The sequence below is a fragment of the Tympanuchus pallidicinctus genome, unplaced genomic scaffold (assembly GCF_026119805.1).
Source record: "Tympanuchus pallidicinctus isolate F22 unplaced genomic scaffold, pur_lepc_1.0 scaffold8, whole genome shotgun sequence".
NCBI classification, from domain to species: Eukaryota; Metazoa; Chordata; class Aves; order Galliformes; family Phasianidae; genus Tympanuchus; species Tympanuchus pallidicinctus.
This window is the reverse complement of record NW_026294802.1, coordinates 48,016,626-48,039,042: the sequence shown is the minus strand read 5'-3', so window position 1 is coordinate 48,039,042 and position 22,417 is coordinate 48,016,626. Positions and strand designations below refer to the sequence as shown.

Below are 22,417 nucleotides of genomic sequence, written 5' to 3'. Positions count from 1 at the left end.
ACAAGGGAGCTCTTTAAGGAGCTGCTGAAAAGTAAAATGCCACACGGCATACTGAGAAAAAAATGCAAATTCTGCTCTCATGAGTGAAAAATGCAGCAATCTGAGAATGTCAGGTGAAAGGGAGGGAGAATGGGAGAAATACAGAGACCCAACTACATTTCTGCTGCTCCTGGCTCCTCCTGCAGTGGGCACAGAATAGCATGACCTACCCATCCAACCAGATTAGATGCAGGCAGGACTATTCCAGCTGTGTGTGCTCAATTCCATCTCAAAGTCTTTGCATAAGTAGAGGGCACCCATGGCACGGGTGACCAAAGTCATCACGTTTCGTGCAGGTAATAATGCTCATAACACTGATGCAAATCAATACCTTTGAGTTGTTTCTAATACAGTGCACAAATCCTTCCCCAAGGAATCTCTTCCAGGTCAAATGAATGACAAGCCTTTCTCCAAACAGCTAACATCTTCAGAAATACCCATCTGAGTGGGTCACCCAAGAGGAGCAGGGACTAACCAACCCAGCCACCTACCAGCCCTGCCAAAGGCAAAACCACTGTAAGACAGAGAAACGAAGAGAAAACAGGCTGGGAAATCGAGAGCAGAAAGGCAGGAAAACTCTGTTCAGCCTGTTATCTCCTTACAGGGATTTTGATGCCTTTTCCAATAGCTGTCATCACAGCCCAGCTTCCATTCTCATTTTGCTGACTGTGGTGGCAGCCCTCATGTCACCCATTGCACAGCAAGGCTGGGAGCTGCCATCGGCCAGGCAAAGGGGGCTGAAACCCAAAAGGAAGAGCTGGAAGAAGGGAACAGATGGAAGAAGAGAAACCACATAAACATGCAAAGAGAGTGCAGCAGGTTCATTGCTGCCAAATGATCGTTTATCATTTATTTATTCATTTGAAGCCCAAACTTGGCGACAGATCCACAATTCCATGCCACGATCAAAGCCTTTAAAATGAAATGTGCTGAAATACAGCTAATTAACCACCCTGCTCCGAGCTCTTGCTAGACTGCCTGATGCTCAGGGTAGGGCAGAGCCTTGCTCTGTCACTTCTCTCTCATGGAGTGATCCAGAACAACCCAGAGGACAAAACATCAGCAAAAAGGTGAGCTGAAATCTCCTCCCATGAAAGCAGAGCCTTCACAGGCGTGCAGTGTCTTTCTTTGTGCTGCTAGACACTCTCGAACCCAAGCAGAGTTTACAGCAGCAGCACTGCCACAGTGAGATTCTTCAGTGAATGAAACCTGGGAGCTGACAGGAAAGCCACACTTTTCTCCTCCAGGAAAAATCCTGCAGGCACCTCCCTGCAAACAGCAGCTGGGACTTAGGCTGTGGCCCAGCTCCAGACTTGCTCAGTAAGTAGAATGAGCCAAAAGACAAAATCAATTTTAATGTTCCAGCTGACATATTTTGCCAGAGTAATGCCTGGCTGACTGTCAGTGCCACTTGATCCTAACTTCCCTAACAGGGAAGAAGTAGAAACAAAATACATGTAACGATGTGCCACAATTACGTCGGGATAAAGCACTGGCTTGCAAGAGGCTCCCTTGCTGCTCACCCACTGCTTTCGCCAGCAGCACCTCAGTAGTGCCTAAAGCAAAGTGAAGCCTTGCTGCAGGAGTGCCCCAGGCACAGGCATGAATGGCTCATGTCCATTAAGCTTCGCAGCATCCAATTCCTGAAGGAGATGTGCTGCACAGCGGGAAACTGAGGCACAGGAAGGCTAAGGGACAGTGTAGGGTCGTGGCAGAAGCAGGGAGGCAGAGATCTGTTCCTCAGGCACCTGAAGCCTGTAAAAACAGTCCAGCAACTCAAGTGCTTTTTCCAAAATTCGCAGCAGCCACAGCTTCCTATGCCCAACCTCTGCTCATCCGCAAGCTGCTTCTCACCTACCATGAGCAGCCATATGCACCCTCACAGGTGTTTCCCACCTTTTACCTCTCTGTTTTCTACAAGCCTGACCCAAACCCACCCCTGCAATTCTCTAAGCTCCTCCATGTGACTTTGCTGCATTGGCCACCCCAGAGCCCAAAGCTCAACTGGAGAGCCCAGCTGGGTGCCAAAGGACAACCTTGACGTTAATCTGGGAGCCTTCTTCTCCCTGTCATGCAGCAGCAAGCAGACTGACAGCATCCTCAAGCAGCCACCCCACGGCCACCTCTCAGCAAAGATCAGTGGATGAACGCTGTCATCTGTAACAAATGCAGGAGCTAAAAGATTTCTGTCAAGCAGGGAGATTAATGCCCTGAGCTCTCAATAAAGCCAAGAGAACAGAGCGTACTCCAGCCAAGCACGAGGTGCTTCCTTCAGCCAGGCCTCATGCAACCTGTCTGACAGGGGGGGAAGGCCAGCACTAATACAGACAGTTGGGCCACTGCCTCTTTATGCTAACAAGATGGCAGCTGTGTCTAACTATTAATTCATTTAAGGGTATGATTTGAAATAAACACTATTGCTTGCAATGGGCTGTTGAGAGCAGGAATGCACTTCTATTACCTTTCACCTTCCTTTTTGCAGTCCTGGCCACAACCCTGCCTCCCAGGACACACACAGAGGCAAAACCCCAAGATGAGTTTTTCATGTCTCTGGAGCTCCTTGCCATTGCAGCAGCTCTACCCCAGCCAGCCCCATCCCATCCCCATGCACAGGGATTTCCCCAGCCAACAAATGCCAGCAGAGCCTTGCTCAGCCATCACTTTCCCACCCCATCCCATCAGTTAGTGCTCTGGGGACCCTAATTCTGGCTCCATGCTCCCCATGTTACAGGCTGCCTAAGGAGGTGGTGGAGTCTCCATCCTTGGAGGTGTTCAAGAAAAGAGCAGATGTGGCACTGAGGAACATGGTTCAGTAAGCATGGTGGGGATGAGGTGATGGTTGGACTAGATTATCTTTGTAGTACTTTCCAACCTTAAGAATTCTATGATTTTATGGCTGGGCCATCACCAAGGACTCATAGCCATCCAGCCTAACCCTGACTTCAGACTTCAGGGCTGATCAAAGGGAATAAATGCTGAATTTGGTAGGAGGAGAAGCCCTCCATACCACTTTCTCGCCAGTAATGCTCCCACCAGAATTGGGAAAACTGTCACAGCCCCTGCAGAAAGAGACCCAAAGCACCAAGGAAGGGAAGCCTGTGCTCTTCCTTTAGGATTGCTTAGAGTCCTAGAATCATTAAGGTTGGAAAAGACCTCTAAGAGCATGAAGTCCAACCATCAACTTATCCCCACCAGTACCTCATCTCCACAGATCTGGAACGCCTCCAGGGGCAGAGACTCCACCAATCCCCGAGCAACCTGTGCCAGTTTCTCACCACTCTTCTGAAGAAGAAATGAAGAAGAAGTTGTTCCCTGGAGCAACTTAAGGCCATTGCCTCTCATCCTATCACTATTAACTGGGAGCAGAGGTCGAATCCACCACACCACAACCTCCTTTCAGGCAGTTGGAGAGAGCAATAATGTCTTCCCTGAGCCTCCTCTTATCCAGACTGACCCATCCCAGTTCCTTCAGTCGTTCCTCATAAGCTTGTGATCCAGACCTTTCGCTGTCCTTCTTTGGGCATGCTCCAGAGTTTGCATCAGTGATGGGTTCCTGGTTCTGGAATCCCAACACGGTGAACAAACATGATGTGAAATTTGGTTTACACGCAGCCTTGGGAACAGGGGAGCTCCTGCCTCTGTTCAGCAGATGGCAAACCTGAGGCTTCAGGAGATCTACAGACAGAAAATTAGAGCAAGTCAAACAAAGAACAATCCCCCAAATCTCCCTAAGCAGACAGCACAGCTGCCCACACATTCCCACACTCCTCCAGCTACATTACAGAACACATCTATATTCTGAAACACAGGACTTAAATCTGTTATTTCACGTAGGAGAAAACCGGGGGATTCCCACACATCTGGGCATGTGTTACATCTACCGAGAGCCAGCAAAGTGAACATGAAGCCAAGGTCTGGGTGAATCTAAGAGCTGAGGGATGTGCAGTCTGGAGCTGGTGCAAGCAAAAGAGCTGACACCACCCTGCACTGCCCACAGCCCTTTTAAGTACCAGTAGAAGAGGAAAATATCTGCCTTTTCTAAACAAGGACCCATTCTGCTACTTACACCTCTCTCTTCTCAGCCATTTTAGAAAGGAACTACAACCTGGAGGCAATTTTCTCATCTCTCCAAGGAAGACAATCTTTGTCCATCTCTCAGCATATTCTGTTGATGTGAAAGACAAGCAATTAATGGACCAGCATAGAAACCTTTGGAAAAGTTTCCAAAGCAGGGCTCAATAAAGAAGAGATCTAATTTGACAGATACAGCCCAAGCTGAAACAGACCTCAGCTCCCTACAATGATTTTAATCAAAATGTGAAGTATGTCTAAAGTTCACTCACTTCAATTCAACCAATGGCAGACCGTGGCTTATTTGGGGCAATTAAAGCACAATCTTCCTTTGGATAAGTGCTTTTCCTTTGGGGGAAACTCTCGGCTGTCTTTGAGAGATGAACTTTATTTACCTTTCATCTGATTTCTCACAATTCTCTTCTTCCCTGTTAATTAGCAACACCATTTCTGGTTGATTCATTTCTGCCTGTTTCCCCTTTTAGGATTAGGCAAACACGGAAATTACCAGGGACAAAGCAAAACCACAGCAATGAAAAGCACTCACAACAAGCTCAAGGAGCCCTGCTTTGTCCAGCACGTTTTCTACAGGCACCAAATTCCTCCTGCTGAGCTCTTTTTATCAGAGAAAGACCTTGCACAGGACACTATAAGGGCAGCAAACACAAATTTGCTGAGAAGGCCATTCTCAGCTCAGCTTGTGGAATTAGTGACTGATCTTCTCACACAATCATCACAGACTCAAATGAAGTTTAATCCAGACATTTCTCTGGGATGCTGCACGGTCCACGTTGTATCCCAAAGCACTGATCTTCCATTACAGAAAGTAACAAGTTCTCTCACAGATGGTCAATAGTTATATAAGCTTCATATGAACTTAATAGGTCCAAGCTCAAATCTACCTGTCATACAAAGTCCTTAAAGGCACATTAATGGGCAAGCATAAGCTTTGCCCACCCAGTGCAAGAAGGTCTGCATCCAAGTCTAGATTCCGTTCTGCTGAAATTCCTACAGAAAACACATCTGCCCCAAATCCACCCTAAAACATCATCTCAAACCTAAAGCCTAGCAGCACATCTGGTACTGTATTCCATCTTTTGTTTTCAACAAAGATGATTACAAAACGGGTCTGAAAAGATTCGTACGAACCTTTTACAATACTGCAACTCTCAGAAATAAGAGAGTTGCCAGAAACATCAGCACATCCTGCATGGGGAAGCCTATCCTTGGGCTTACAGCATGTGAAGTAGAGTCACAGGCAGGCGAAAGGAGAGCTGCTCACAGATTTCCCAGTAGATCACTATGAGAACCAGTGAGGTAAGTCCTATCTCTCAAGTCCTGACCCCACATTCTGGTTTTTCATATGAAATATTAGAATCTGCAAGATAGCTGCATTCAATTTTTCTTTTTTTTTTTAAGATATTTTTTTTCTTTTTTTTTGTCAGTCACAGCTTAAATAAAAACCTTGGCACAAAGTCAGTCCAATAACTTTGGTTACTGACTTTCAGATGTTACAGTCCATTTGCAGAGAGCATCTGGTGTTGAGCTCTGCAGGAACACGACAGCCAGGGAGGGGGAACTGCTGGCGATTGACCCTTCCAAGCAAAATTAAATTGGCAGAGAGATGCATGCCCGATTGATGCTCAGGGGTTGCACGACCCACAGGAAGCAGATGACAGAGCACCTGCCTGGTGTGCTCGTCTGTGTGAAGGAGAAAAGCAGGATGGGTTGGTTAATGGCATTAGTGGTCAGCCCAAATCGCACTCCTGCATGCACTGAGGCAGAGTTGGACTGGGAGACAGAGAGTCCTCTTGAGCATCTTTCCATTTGGGAACAGTGGGTTTAGGTCCATTCAGGTGCTCTAAGGTCCAGAAGTGATTCAAATGGAAGAGCCCCAGTCCAGCAAGACGCAGGGAAATTTGGAGCCACACACCAGCACCAACTACATCTCGTCATTTTGTCTGCTTACACATGTTCTAAGGCTAACTCCTGAGCTGGAGGTCTCCACACATGTCCTGGGAAGGATAAGATCTCAGGAATCCCAGAGGCCCACCCAAGGTCCAACTAACAGCAAACGATCGGACAATCTCCTCCTTCATACATCATATTTGTGCCTTCTGTATCTTCATGGTAATTCCCAAATGGATTTTGGATTTTGTGGCAGAGTACCTTCTGGAGGCTCTTTGGGATGTGACAGCACTTGTCCTGGGGCCCAGCAGTTGTAAGAAAATCATTCTGAGAGCCTGCTGAGAGCCCTTCCACACGGCTTTTTATATTGGCTAAAAGCAACCAAATCCTGAACACAACTTCTGCTCAAATGAGCTGTCTGGGAAGAGGTTCTCTCCACCCCTGGCCCATTTATACCCAAATCAATGCTTCTGAGAAGATCCTCTCTCATCGCAGAAGACCTTTGAGTTACTGCACTCCAACATTTCACCTTCAGGATATGAGTCAGCCTGCTTCACCAATGTTAGAAAATAACAATCCACCCTGTTCAAAGCCTACTGCTACTGCCTGGATCCACCCTGTGACCAAGCAGGCATCAGAAAAAAAATATCCACAAATCTTTTGAGTCTCATAACACTAAAATCTGTGGTGTTCTGAAACGATAATCCCTCTGCCCCCAAAAGGAGCATCCGACACCTCGGTCACTGGATATTTAGAGGAGCAGAACACAGTTATTCACCACTGGGATCAACTCAAAAAGCAAAAGACGACTCTTGGTAAAATCCTTGATGCTGGCAGCATTTACATTGTCCTAGGATATTGTTAGCCGTGGACGAGCGTGTTCTAAGTACGGTTGTTGCACACAGTAATAATGTTAATTCAACCAAATTAAAATAGAAGCCCAAATCCTTCCCCTTGTTTCTTCCCTCTTCCAGCCTTATGCTTTCCAAAGAAGCACAGAACTAAGACAGAAAAAAAAGCAAAAGCGCTGATGTTTTACGCCTTGATCTGCAGGCTTACGGCTCCAACAAATCAATACATAAATATGCTAACAGGACTTCTCAATAAAAAATTCATTCTGTCCCCTGATAGCGTGGACTCACTCAGCTGCTTTATTCATGAGCGTGCCCAGCGCCGTGAAAACTCTCATTCACTGTCAGAAATTACAAGCAGGCCAAGGGACTCTACCTATTTATTTTTGCTAATCTCTCCTCTTTCTTATTTTAAACAGCTTGGAACTTGAATTATGAATGTAAACTAGGTCTAAGCAACTCCTGTAGGAAACAGGAAATGTTTGTTCATGCTAAGGAAGGTCAGATCTATGATGGAGTAACCAGGAGAAAGCATTACCCAAGGATCATGCATCCAGTTAGCCTGGGAACCACAGTGGGCATTTACAGCACAGATCTCATCAGGGACAAGCATTTTACACACATGAGTACCTTCTACATGGCCACAGAGCAAGTCAGCAGCACAATGATGAACAGAGCCCATCATGGCCAAGGATCCAACCAGAGACACCCCAAAGCAGCTCACAGGCTACTTACAAACTCAACACTCCCTGCAACTTCTGTTTGGCCATGGGTAACAGGAAACCATTGCTGGTGACCCATGGCCCAGCCCATGGCCTACCCAGCAGCACCATGTGGCATCTGCACCAAGCCAGACCGCCCCTTTTATTTCAAAGCCCTCAAAAGCAATGTCTAACAAATAGAAACTTTCCCTACATGCATTTAATATTCATCATTTAAATGCCAAATCACAAGTAAAACCAAGTAGTTCAGATAATTTCAACTAAGCATAACTCAGAGATGCTAATGGGCAGCCAATTCATCCAGCACAAGTCCAGTTTAATCTATTATTAAAACCAGTACCGCAGTGGCCGTTGTTGCCTTCAAGTTTCTTTTCTCTGAGCACACAACCAAGACCTGCTTTCTGGGAAGGGACAGACCTTACATTGCCAAGTGCCCCCAGAAGGTCAGCACAGAGGCTGTGGAGAGTGTGAGGAAGGGCTGCTCCTTGGAAAACAAGTGCTGCTCTTGAGTTTGAAATTCTTGGAAAGTAAGAGCGCTTTGTATTTCAGTCATTGCTCAGAAAGACTCATGCCTAAGTCATGTTACACTTAGAATTAAATCCAGGCCTTCCTTGAGCTTTTTTCTCCTACTGCATAGCCAACCAAACCAGCCATCAAGGCTTAAGGAACACGCTGTCTTTCGTAGAGTTATCCCAAAATTACTCCCAAAGTCGTAAGGAGAGAGGAGTACAAACACTTACACGTCACATAGACACAGCTATTTGTGAGCTATGGCTGCTCAAGGATACATGCAATATTTATGTCAGGGTAAATGTACATTCAGACTGAAATATGAATTTTGTCGGCCTGGTGAGCAGATGCAGAATAAACTCGTCCTCCTGCTCAGCAGCCCCCATGGCTTGTACCCCTAAGTCAGCAAGACAGAGCCTCTCACATGGACAGATTCCCAGAACACTTAACAAAGAATTCAATACTCAGTCACTTTCTGACAGTGACCATGGGAAATTATGGATCGATGCCCAAAATCATTGCAGATAATGACAGTCCTAAGAATAATGCACTGGCTTGCTCATCATCTTAAATGCAGGTCTAGACTCTTCCTGAAAGAAAAAAGCCTATATATTTCAAGCACTGATTTTCCCTCCCAACATTGTAGGCAAAAGCTTCCCAAGAAATTTTCAATAGCAGAAATCTGTTTAGCTGAATTAAGTTCTTCATTTTATTGCATAAAATCTGAACAATAGGCTATTGTTATGTGCATTCCTCAACAGAGAATCAAGTTTGTGCAGAATATGGATCTATTTAGGTCAGGCCACCTTCTTATTTTGTCTTCTAATGAGAATACCTCCAGCTGTACAGCTATCTCCTCCAGTCAATTATAAGCAAAAAATATCTTTGTAGGCATTTCTACAGCCTACAAAACAAGCTAGAGCTGAGAGCTCAATCACACAAACTTCAGAACACAGCAAGACCCTCAGGTCCAACAGTCCTTTGTCAACGCACACTCTGCTTCTCAGGACAGGAGCCCAAAACTGGTTTCTTGCCACTGTTTTCCCATTTCAGACAGGAAAAAAAGAAAAAAAAAAAAGGCATTGGTGAAGATCCTCCAGCTGTACCTCAAGATGTTTCATAAAGGTTTTATGCAACATGTTAATTAGAGCAGCAGTGCAAGCCTGGTTTGTCAGGTCTCAGTCAAGAACCTGGTGCAAGTCTTTGTATGCGTATCCTTTGATATAGCAAATACAAACTTATATCCAGGTCAGGATGGCCATCTAATTAGATTAGAGCAGAGCAACTCTTAATCACAGCGCCACAACTAAACTTGTCTTTAAAGACAGGAGAATCTTGAATCAATTAATTAGTTCATTAGCACAACTAACAGCCTGCAGTAGGGAGACGAGCCCAATCTTTAACTGACCAATTTAGGTTAGAGGCTGCAGCAGAATCAAGTGATGAAAATATGTATAAAAGAGCATAGTGAAAATCCTGCAGTGTGGTTGCTTTGTGGAAGACCACCTAGCACCCAAGCCTGCACAACTTCACAATTAATCAATATCTTGCCTCTGTGACTGGATTACTGCACACCAAGTAACAAATCCATCTTTCACATAACAAGCTGGCTGGGGAATCAGAAACCCTGCACAGCAGAAGTTTCCAAATGTACCTGCTTCCCTGTTGGGAAACCAGTGAATGTATGTTTTTAATCCAGCCAACAGGTTTAGTAGAGCTCAATGGCAGCACAGCAGCCAGTTCAATGGGCTGGACCCTGAGCTCCTGTGTGGCTACAAACCCCTGTAGATCCATGCATCTCTCACTTGATCAGGGCTTTTCAGTCTAGACAAGGTGACTTTCATTTGGAGCATGGCTTGTTTTTCATGAAGTTATGCTGCTTTTCATACTTACTGGACAATTGCCTCCTGTAAGAGAGTAGCTGAGTGCACGCTTGACTTTGATGCATGGATCTACAAGCAATGAGGGCAATAGGAGCATTGCTTGAAGAATCACCGAATCATTTAGGTCATTTAGGTCAGAAAAGATCCAACCATCAACCAACCACCTCCATGCCCACTGAACTGTGTTCCTCAGAAGATGAATCTGGATTTTAAAAACCTCCCATTTGAAAGTCTCGATAACTCTAGTAAATTTGTCTGTTGGAGGAGAAAGGAGAAGAGAGTTTTGCTTGCAAAGGAGGATGAGAACCTCCTGCCAAACAGCAGCCTCGGTTTGCACCTTGTAGCACCCTGAGATGTGCCAAAATGCTGAGCACAGAGGACCTCTGCCCCAGCAGACTGTTCCTTGCCTCCCTATCACTGACACAGCACAGAAAACAGACCTGTGATCACCATCTGTGCAGGTTCCTAAACCCAGCATCCCACCCACACACCCAGCATCCCACTCATCCCACTGTCAAGCTGCCTAACAACAGCAAAACCCCTTATGCCAATACTGCACCTCTTAGCACAGCTCATCAGTGCCCCAGGGCATGCAGATCAAAGACATCATCCTGAATCCCTTGCACATCCAGCCTCTTCTGCAGGAGCACCTAGTATTAGGTCTTCTGGATTGCTATAGGAACTACAACAGCAAGTAAAGTCCTCACCTTCTTTTCTTTTCTTTTCTTTTCTTTTCTTTTCTTTTCTTTTCTTTTCTTTTCTTTTCTTTTCTTTTCTTCTCTTCTCTTCTCTTCTCTTTTCTTTTCTTCTCTTTTCTTTTCTTTTCTTTTTTCTTTTCCTTTCTTTTCTTTTCTCTTTTCCTTTCTTTCAAAGAAGTTTTCTCTTACTCTTTTCCACTTCAACCACAGATGTAGCAGTCATGGCTCAAGCAGGCTGGCATGCTTCTGAAAGCATCCAGCTGCTTTTATTTCCCTTTGTAGGAAACCAATTGCAGGGCATGTAAGAGAGCTGCTTATACCCTCGCTGCTGTAATGTTGTCAAGCTGCAAGCAAATTTCTTCAGCTGGAGTTTTCACTTCTTGGCAGGCACTGGTGATTAAGCTGTTGTTTGGAGAGATTTTCATTTCTTTTCAGAGAGCAATTGCTCCGTTGAAAGGGCTCTTTAAGTTTGTATGATGTATGTCATTCTCCGGCTGTATATGTTAAAGCCTCCTATCAAAGCCTGGAGGTGGCTGCCCCACAGTCATTTTGAATATACCTTCATTGAGACATTCAATAAAACGCAGAAAATACAGTGAGGCACTTAAACACTTGCTCGGCTTTACATTTCCATTTGCTCAGGCGGTTTTCTGAGCAGGGCAGTGTGCTGAATCAGGGCTGAAATGCCCCACCTTTCAGCTTTACACAGAGCTTCTAGCAGACGTGGGGGCAGACAGACTGTTTTGCCAGACAGGTGGAGAGCTGGGCACGGCCACAGACCTGCATCAGACCTGTCTTAGCACCTAAACAGTGCAAAGCTACTTCAACCGTAGACAAGCTCCCCATTTGCTATTACAGTGTATCTTTGGAAGCACGCAAAGAGTGCCTGCAACACAATTGCACCTCTTGGGAGGCTGTGAGAAAGAAGGGGATGGACTATTCAGCAGGGATAAGGGGAAGTGTTTTCCAGCTAAAAGAGGAGAGATTTACGCTGGATATGAGGGAGAAGTTGTTTGCAGTAAGGGCAGTGAGGCACTGCACAGGTTGCACAGAGAGCTGGTGGTGCCCCATCCCTGCAGACAGCCAAGGTCAGGCTGTTGGGGCTCTGAGCACTGCTGGAGCTGTGGGTGTCCCTGAGCACTGTAGGGAGTGGGACCTGATGGCCTTTAAGGTCCCTTCTGACTCAAACAATTCTATGATTCTAAAAGATCTGGGACCTCACCCTTTGGCAAACAGACTCTGTGGTGCTCCAAAATCCAGGAGAAGGCGGAGGAAGGCATAAATAAATGGATGCTGGCCAATGCAGAATTTAGAGTGGTGAAAATCTGTTGTGCAGGCAGGTCATCCTCCCACACAAGACCCATCAGGGGTGCAGATTCCTCCCATTTAGATCTGTCTCACAGGGGCCAGAAGAGAATTTCAGCCTAGCAGGGGAAAGCAGTGCTGCTCATTCGTGCTCATTTCTTATACTGCTGTATTACATAGAGCCAACCATGTCTCATCACTGACTGTGCTATTCCAAAGCCCGTTGTTAGACATCTCCCTGGGGAAACCCAAGTGAGAAATCCAGTCCACCTTCTGCTCTGTAGCAAGGTGCTCAGGACAGAGCATGGAGTTCTGGGGAGGGTTTTAAGGCACAGAGAACGCTTGTTATTTTCACGTAGCCATTAGGTTGGTGCCTGGAGCAGGATACAAGTGGTGGGTTGTTCTGTTTGTGCAAGGATTTTTGAAGCCTGGGAGAGAGGCTGAGGACTGCATGACTGCCACAAACATAAGAACAACTTAAATGAATTAATGTCATCCTCAAAGATTCGTTTGTCTACACAATAATGATCTTCCCTGTTATTTGAGCCAAACACATGTTGCAACAGCACAGTGGGGATGCAGCAGGCTGAGAGCCAGCATGGGTGAAACCCACACCTTTGTAACCAGGTCTGTGCATCAACCCATTCCAGACATCTCTGCTTAATTTTCCTGTAAGCAATTGGTCCTACTGAACCACCAGAAACCAACACTACCCCTCAGCAGCAGCAAGAGGGATTATCCATCACTCTGTGTGCACGTAGGAGGTGCCTGACTCTTATTAGAAGATTACAGTCATCCTAACTGGATAGTAAATACTATTTAACACTAACAGCATCCAGGGATTTTTCCTTCTTTACAAAACTGCAGGGAGGAAAAGAGCAGTCTTTCACATCCATGCAGCAGCACTAACTCTGGTACAGGTGCTGCAGCACACACTGTATGTGCACTGCCAGCTCTGTAACCAGTGCTTGGATGTGAGCATCTCTCATCGTGCTCAACATACTCCCAAGAGCAACCTCATTGTGACAGTGGATGCTCAGTGCTGGTGAACACCAGATCCCAGGGATAATCCATCCCCTAATATTGCAGTGGGGAGTTTTGCTGTATATGCTCTCCCTGCACTCACATCCCAGGCTTTAGGCAGATGCCACGGTCCCAGACAGCATTTTGGCTTAGGCAACACAACATCAGAAAGTCAGAAGTCCCCAGAAACACACGTGAGCTATCCAAACAACTAGGTAAAACAGATTTTCTTCTGCCCCAATAAATTCCAACACATCCACCACCTCTGGGCTGGGCATGGAACAATAATTACATCCTGACCTTCTCTTCCTGTGTCTTTGTAGGAAATTCAAAGACACAAAAAGGAGTGAAAAAATACCAAGTGAATCATCCTCAATTCAGTGAGGGTATAGTTCTAGTTGAGATCCAATTTAGGGCAAACTTGCATTTTATTTGAACTGTTCCTTTCTACTTACAAGCATATTAGAGGTTAGGTGCAGTCCACGCTCTTGTAATACCCACTGGACACTAATATTTGACAGTAGAAAATAGAAGAAACAGGAAAATCTCTTGCCATTAAGATCAAAAGAGAGTGAGCGTACACTTTGACATTTCTCCTTTCCTGCAAGGAGTCCCTGTTTTGCAAAGCAAATTCCACCATGTTATCCTTGAACTCCTGCAGAGGAAAGATAAAAGGTGAAAATCTGGCGCTTTGAAAGTCAACATCCAGCTTCCTACCAGCTTCAGGTGAGTCAGGTTTGAGCCATGGTTTCCTGTAGGAGAAACGGGGCCACAAAGCTCCAAAGCACACTCCTCAGATCCTTGGGAGCCCAGTGTGCTGCAAAGGCACCACTGCACCTCCCAGAGGGTTACGTACCAGGTAACTGCGAGAGGACGACAGCACAGAGCCCAAAAACCTTCCTATATAAGTATATAACAAAAGCACTGAGCCCCAACCAACCACAGCCATTAGGTCTACACGAGGTGCCTCATTTACAGTGACCAGCAATATCTGCCATGCAGTTTAAGTCCCTGTGGAGTAACTGGTGATTCTATAGAGGACAGCAAGGCGTTTTACAGCTGGGAGTTTGTATGCAGGCACAGAACATCTCTGGTTTTTCACACTTGGCAGAGCAATCTGAGCTTCCCACAGTGATCAGGGTCAAGGGCAGGAGGGGGCCCACGGTGGATAAGAAGGTCCTGGTATGGGAAAAGCTGAGAATCACTGCTATAGGAAGGAAAGCAGGTCTTATAGGATCATCTGCTTCAGGGGTGTCCAACCTTTTGGCTCGTCGGAACCACATTAAGTGAATGGCAGTTGTACTGGACTGCATACACAGAGGTTGCTCCAAAAGTTATGCCTCCTGTTTACTTCCATGGAAAACTACAACTGGAACAAAGAGCACAACAACCCTATTTGATGGAGCCAAATCTCAGCTACAAGACTATTTTTTAGCATAGTCGCCACCATTAGCTCTGCATTTTCACCAGCATTGAACAAGAGCCTACATGCCACACTTGTAAAATTCTGCACCAGTGAAGGTAACCACTGTCACCACTGCTGCAATGCAGCCCACCCACTGCCTCTCTGTGTTGGTCTCCATAAATATTCAGCAGATGTCAATGAATGTCATTTTTTCCTCACGGAGGAATTTGATGACATGCTTTTGCTCCATATGCACTTCCGTGTCAGGTGCCATTCTGCCAGACTGCCTCTCTGCTGCCGTATGTCACACAGCAACAGGAATATCGGTGGGAAGGTTCAAACCACCAACACAACTCCAGCTCACCTATTCTCCTTCCCCTTTGGCAAAAACCTGGAGGCATTGTGAAATTGTTCTCTCTCAGTGCTAACAAGCCCAGGTCATTGTCAGCTGTGCTTCTGACAGGATAACAAGTGCAGCATGACAATATTTAGCATATTAAAATACTTTACGAGAACTAATTAATACATTTACATAATGGTCCCAAGAGACCCTCTGATCACCAGTTACCACTTAGGAGTTCAGCAATAGTTCATTCAGGCACATGTGAAGCAGACAGTGCAGCTCCTGCTGTCCTACATCACTCCCATCAGTGCTGTGATACTCCAGGTGAACATTACTTACTTATTTACTCTGGAACAGGTTGCCCAAGGAGGCTGTGGATGCTTAGGGGCATTCAAGGCCAGGCTGGATGTGGCTCTGGGCAGCCTGGTCTGCTGGTTGGTGACCCTGCACATAGCGGGGGGTTGGAACTGGATGAGCATTGTGGTTCTTTTCAACCCAGGCAGCTCTATGGTTCTATGATACGATTCTATGATTCTTACCATAGGAAGGCCCTGTCCTGAGCAAAGCCCAGTGTCAGCACCACCAAAGCAGGACTCGGAAAGGTGCATCAGCCTGCTGTAGTGGGCAGAGCGTCTTGAACAGCATTGCTGCTCATAGTGATCTGATGCTCTAAGGAGGTTTTCCCTCATTTCCCAGTCCAAAAGATGCTCTGTCTCTACCTCGGAAGACAAAAGGTACTTTCTTGTCTCCTGTCCTTTGCACACAGTGACCTCCCCAAATCACCTGTTGCTCCTCACATCCTTTTTGGCTATAAACAGCACTGCAGCCAACAAATCTGCAGCCCACAGAAGTGCTCCTTTGGAGATACTGCTCTGGTGTTCTGTGCTGCTGACTCAGGAAGGAGTTTTCCCCTGCTTACTCTTAGCGCGTTTCACCTGATTAACGATTCAGTCTTTTTGCTTCGAGCATAAATCACCCTCCAGATCAAGCCTTGCTAGAAAGCTTTCTTTGGCCCCAATTAAAACGAATCTCTGGAATTATAAACAGTGGATCAGCAAGGAAAAACAGGGCTGAGATTTGTGAGCCAGCATTCTCTCTGCCCTCCTAATTCCTCAATTTATCACCGGAGGAGTGGATACCAGCAAGGTAATTACTGACTGCAAAGCCTTGCCTTTGATGGCAAGGAATGTATGGAAGTTGCATCTGCGCACCATGTGAAGTCATGAAGAAATGACTCAATAACCCTCACAGAGCAGCTCTCACTGGAATCCTTGGAAGGACCTGAGCCAAGTCATCGGACCCGAACCCAAGCACCCTCTTTTCGTGAGCATCGATTTACATCAACCTTCAGACACAGCCCTCATTTTTCTGTCTTGAAGCTGCTTTCAGGGCAGACGGCTCTGTCCCCTGGTAGCGTCGATGCAGAAGTGGTAAAGCAGTCTCACCCCGCCACTGACCCCATCCTGACTGCAAAGACAAATTCGAGCTCTTAGCACCCCATAGCAGGAAGAGCAGCAGTAACAAAGCCCCATTCATGCAGCGCGATCAATCAATCACTATTTTGCAGGAGGAAATGAATGGCCCATTAAGGAAGCAGTCCGTAACCTCAGCTTCCCCGTAATTGCATTCAGTCCTACGCTGCCTGGCGTCCCGGGGATTTCAACCCTAAGGACAGACCCGAGGTGGGGCCGTTAGGAAGAAGAAGGGTGAGCAAAAGCAAGGCAGCAAACCCAGCCCAGCCAAGCAAACCTTGCATATGGCAGCGGTCAGGTAAGGGCAGAGGAAAGGGAAGATCAGCCTTCCTCTGTTCCTGCTTGGTGGGAGAAGCACCTGCTTTGTTCCTTATTAATGCATAGTCACAGTTTACACAGACTGTATCTTGTAGTCTCACAGACATTTGCAAATCTTAATTAAGCTACACGTTGAAAGTAGGTTCATAGCTCCGACGAGGATCCTGCACCTGGGGAACGCAGCTTTCCTTCAGGAGAGATGGCAGAAAAATGCATTGCACCACTGCTGGATGCAAGAGGCAACACCTCATGATAATCCAGTATGGCTGCAGTAGGAACTCATGATTGCAGCTGAGATGTGGGATGGATCAGAGCTGGAAGGACTCTTAGCACCACTGACACCCACTGCTCTGCGTGTGCTGCCATAACTGCAGCAAGGTTTGGGCTTTTACTTCCTATTTTTTCTTCTTTTTTTTTTTTTTTAAGTTTTCTTTTTTTTGCTTCTTTTTAACAAACCTCGAGTGGGCATGGGAGAAACCAAGATGAAAGCCAAGCAGCTAGGGAACAGCCAATGGCTGGAGCTGTGAAAAACTTAAGGGTGAATCTTCTCCACCCACATCTTTTCTTGGCTGCTAACCTGCAAAAGGACAGCCAGCTCTTCAACCAGCAGAGCAGCACGGGGATGGGGCTGAGGAAGAGGGGCAGAGCTGGCTGCAGGCAGCAGATGTGGGAAGGCTGCAAAGTGGTTTGGTAGCACTGCAGGCAGCACGCTGCAAGTAAACCATCCAGAGATCCTCCAATCCAACAAAGAACCCATCAACCATTGAAACCCAACCAGGGTTGGGGGTCTCAGGCAAGGCCTGACATTGTACAGCAAATGCATGCTGCATTTTCATCCAGGCATCTATTTCCAATTAGATGAAGGGACATCTAAAATGATACTATAATAATTTTCAAGGCAACCCCCACAATCAATACCCCAATACTAAACTCTGGGTGTTTTTTTGCATGTGGTACAAAAAGCAGTTTGGGAGAAAATGATCTAATACACCACATATTGATTAATCAATCCCAGGCAGGATGCTAATGGGCTTTTCTTACAACAGTTGGCAATAGAGGAAGGAGTGGGATTGTTGAATGAGAGTGGGAGAACCATGTTGTGTGATAAAGTTTCAGGGCAAGGGGATGCAATGGGGAAATGGGCCCTTCTAGAGATCACTTTAAGCAGGTAAGGACTTGGAAGAAACGGAGGAACTGAGCTATGAATGGTAATAAATCAGATATATCAGCTTCAAGCACTGACGATTTGTACCTTGCAATTTACTGTGGTTGGTATTAATAATACTTCCCTGTTGCTACAGAAACCCTCACAGGAAGGTCTGCAGAAGAGCCCAGCATGGGACCAAAGCCTATAATGAAGTAGATGGAATATTTTGTAGTCTTACCAGTCAGGGAAATGGTCTATTAATGCCTGCTATGTTTTATTTTCCACACTGGCACTTCTGCCTAAGACAGGACGTGGTAATTCAGATCATCCACGCATAGCTGTCAGGCCTTCCTTTCTTCCACAGTCAACAGAAAGAAGCAGCTGATGCAGTCATACATTGCTAAGTCATCGCCATTCCTAAAGTGAGCTGAAAAGTGCTCTGTCCTTTGCGCCCCTGTACTGGATAAAGTCCTTTACTATCCTAGGAAATGGAAGTGCAAAACACGAGGATCATCCTTCAGACCTGTTACACCCACTATGAAAATACGGGAAGAGCTTCACAAAGCATGAAAGTGGGGACAGCTCTGCAACAGGCACAAGATCCCCATTGATTCTCAAAGACTCAAAAAGGACCTCTCCCCCCCACCTCCCCCCCCCAAAAAAAAGCCAAAAAAAGCCAAACAAATTGACTTCTATGTTTCCCTGCACAAACGTTCTCAAACTAGTGCAGTGCATTCCAGCACCCAGGAGCCCTACAGCCCCAGCTGCAGACTCACATTGTAGAGGATGTCGGTCCATCCCTCCATGGTGATGCACTGGAAGACGGTGAGCACAGCAAAGAGGATGTTGTCAAAGTTGGTGATGCCATAGTTGGGCCCTTGCCAGTATTCCCTGCAGGTGGTCCCACTCTCGCATTGCCTGGCAGGAGGCTCCTCTCCGCAAGGAAAATCTCCCACCTCTTCACCTGTGCAGGAGAACAGAGGGAGAAAAACTTACTGATCAAAGCCAGCTAAGCAGCTGGAACTGCTGGATCCTCTTTGCACCATGAGATGAACCTGGTTTGTGTTTCACGATTCCTTGGTGCCACTCTGGGCATGTTAAAGATGTTACACTCAGACAAGCATTTATATACTACCATGCTTTAAGGGGCTGTTAAGTGGCAGAGCAGAGCAGAACTACCTCTGAACTGCCCACAGTTTGCCCCAGTGCTCAGCCACATCATTTACAGAATCATAATCATCCGGCAGGATCACCATGTCCAACCTGACCTACTGAGTCCCATCACTGACCCATGCCTCTTGGTGCCACCAATGAGAAGCAATATGGATAAGAAATAGTACAGTAAAACAAAATCAAGGGTTTGGAAATGGCTGCGTACAAGAAGATGCTGTGAGATACGGATGCAGCTTCACACAGCATAGCTAATTGCTCAGCTGCAGTCTCATTGTAAGCTCCATGTTTCTACCCCAAGGTCAAAGACAGCATCCAGCAGCAGGGATGGGGCTGCTCCACTGAGCTTTGGTTCAGGCAATGCAAAGGGGGAAGCAGTCTGCAATGGTTCAGGGCCATTGGGGATGGCCAAAAGTGTCCCACGTCTTCCAGTGCCAGCTGTGAGTCACTGCATCCCTCCAGAGACATCATGAGCGCCAGCAGAGAGCAGTTTGGAAAAATAAAGTGCTGGCTTTTCAAAGTAAATAAATACACCAAGCAACGTCCCTGCTTACACAGAGTTGCAATTCTGGAAATATTACATGGTTTTAAAAGCGACACGATATGGTGTTGGAGCAGCAAACTCCACAAAATCAAATTCACCAGGGGGAGGAAACAAAATCAGCGCTAACAATAATTAGGAATAATCATTCCACAGAGCAAAGCCTGCAGGAGGAAAACAAACCCATCAGCGTGGCTGCAGGATGTGGATGTGTGTGTAAGTGCAGCCTTTTCCTGTTGACTCAACACCTCAATGCGGGGCATCGCTCTCCAGCTCTCACCCGGGTCACTGCAGGCTTTGGGAAGGGGTTGGTGAGACAGGGCTGTGCAAAGAAATATCAAACCTGGCTCTTGCTGACCGTCTGTGAGCTCTAATAGAGAATCTCTCTCTTTGGCCTTTTGCTGCTCTAAAAAAGCAGTGAGTTTTTTCTCTTGGAAAGAAAGACATTGACAGAGCAGAATTGGTCCCTACCCCCATAGCTGGGGTAAAGAGATGAGGAAAGGGAGCACACCAGGGAAAAAATGGGAAGTAAATGTGATGTCCTTTGTTTTTTTAGAGCAGATTCAAAGTGTTTGGCCTGAGTGAGATGCAGAGGACATCTGCTTAAAAACTGTCCTGTGTCTGCAGAGCAAGATTGCACAGAGGCTGCCAGGAGAGGAAAACAAGTCTGGCACCCACCAGACAATACACAGCTACTAATTTTTTAATCCATTTCTCAGCCCAGCCTCAAATGTCAGCCTCAAATGAACTTTTTGCCATATTTTGGTCCCCAGCATCCCTCTGTCATAATCTGTTCCTGCAGGGCTTCCGGGCTCACAGGTCTACAGCAACGTTGACTGCTGACACTTCCACTTTCTTCCCTCCACGACATGAATTCATGACTGATAGCCCTCATCTGCTCCCCAATCCCAGGAAAAAATCTCCAGAGATTTCTCACTTGGAGGATTTGAATAGACACCAATGTGAGCAAGTCCTCATCCACCCATTTGCGACCCTTTGACACAGGTCATCTTTTTAACGAGGTTCACATTCGCATGCTGAAGTCAGCTGTCTGAGCCCCTGGTCTCAGGCCTGTGCTCGTTAATGCACCTCTTCGGATCTGATGAGCACTTAGGGTTTAAAAGGCTGCGCTGACAGCATTGTGGGATGCTCTGCTGCTCCACTCAGGGACTGCAGAGCCAGGAAGCCTCGCTGCCTTTCCAGAAGCATCATTTCCTGCAAAGCAGGTGGCATCGATCCCCATAACTCACCCTACAACGAGGGGAGAGGAAAAATAGGGTTCAGTGCCCGTAAGCAGAGCCGCTTTCTGCACTGCTGAGATGCCAGGTGCTGCAGGGCAGAGATGTGACATGCAGCATTTTCTGGCTGCACTCCCAATTCCTGGCTGGGGGTCACTCAGCAAGCAGCAGTCGCTTGCACACCATGGGGCACAGTGACAAAATCTGTTCTCAGCCCCCAGCTTGGCACTGAGACCTCTCAGTCACCGCTGATGTCACGGTTGTTTGCAGAGAGCAGAGTGCTGGGGTTTGTTTTTCCATTCCAAGCTAACTAGTTTTCTGGGGAGGAAATATGAATATATCTGTATTATTTTGCCCACTGGATGCAGCCACCCCAGCAGAGAATGAACTGCAGAGCCCAATGCTCCCAGCCTGCAAGCCGAGGATGCAAGAACTCACCCAGCTCAATCTAGGGCTGCAACGCAAAAAATCTGAGAATGCTGCTCAAACTGCAGATCTTTTCTTCTTGTTATTCTTAAGTGTTTTCTCCTTGCCATCTCAGCGAGAGCATCACTACCTCCTGCACCTCTGTGGTCACCGTTATTGCTGTTCCTCTGCAGTCGTTGCAGTGAGATGAAACCTTTTCTGCTTGGCACCAAAACACACACACACAGCAAAGCAGTTTTCCTCTCCTATCTCTCCAGCCCAAAAACGTCTCTGATAGATCAGTTGGACACCAGCACAGGCTGCCCAGGGGGGAGGTGCAGGTGTTCCAGAAGTGTGGAGATGTGGCTCTGAGGGACGTGGTTTATGTTGGCAGTAGGTGGACGGTTGGGTTGGATGATCTTAGAGGTCTTTTCCAACCTCAGTGATTCTGTGAAACTCCATCTCTTCTAGGAATCACTCTGCTGCTCACAAACAAATCTCTGAACACCCAACTGTCCTGTACAAGCTGTGTTCTGTTTTGTTAATGTTTCTTAGGAACATAAGCAAAAAAACAATTTCTCCCTCTTTTTGCTAAACTCTGTGTAAACTGAATATATTAAACTGTTTCCATGTTGTTTATTATAAACCCTCATGAAGGATGCCCAGAGATTTGGCTGGGATGTTCTTTTATTACCATTTGAATGCACATAATAAATCAATATGAAGACCTATTAGTGATAATCACTGAAAATACAAGACTGTGCTTTAAAGACAGTCAATTATACCTTAAATTGCATCTTTTGGAGACAGGAACAATATTTTCATCTGTGGTTAGTCCAGATAATCAGCACCTATTAGTGCTATTATAGCAGGAATATTTAAAAATTACATGGAAAAAAAAAGGCTTTTTTATTTTAATTGAAATGAGTTCAGTGAAGCTGAGCACCTGTTGCACTGCCAGTGCTGCATGGTGCCTGCTCCTGTCCACCTCATTCACCTTCAGAAGTGCTCCCTGCTCTGCTCTGTTTGAAGGGCATTTTTAACCTTTCTCCATCAGAGGGCTCCTTGCTTTTCATCTATTTACCTGTTTGTTTTTTTCAATTTTTGGGATTGCTCCCAACCTTTTCAATATTTCCAATGGCACTGACATCCTCTGCTACCCATACAACTTGTCCAAGAGATCTTGCAAGGAAATTTCCCTTTTGCTGCAGTTTGCAGAGCTAAACCCACTGATACCAAGCAGAGACCAACAAGTTGAAATAAAAAACTGCCCTTCAGAGGGCTGCAACCATTCTTTATATGTATTATATGCCTCTCTGGAGGTGCCTGTGGCCATGGATAGAGTCCTGGGCTGCCTGATCTGGTGGG

At 46.3% G+C, this 22,417-nt stretch overlaps 1 protein-coding gene across 10 annotated transcripts in view; it reads right to left on the bottom strand.

The window, feature by feature from the left end:
* LOC128073142 (voltage-dependent N-type calcium channel subunit alpha-1B-like) overlaps positions 1 to 22,417 on the bottom strand; it is a 260,445-nt gene that overhangs the window by 141,210 nt on the left and 96,818 nt on the right. For all 10 annotated transcript variants that reach the window (XM_052667614.1, XM_052667605.1, XM_052667604.1 and 7 more), the window contains one exon: positions 18,472 to 18,659. In XM_052667614.1, the coding sequence (XP_052523574.1) occupies positions 18,472 to 18,659 (188 nt within the window). The remainder of the gene's footprint in view (positions 1 to 18,471; positions 18,660 to 22,417) is intronic.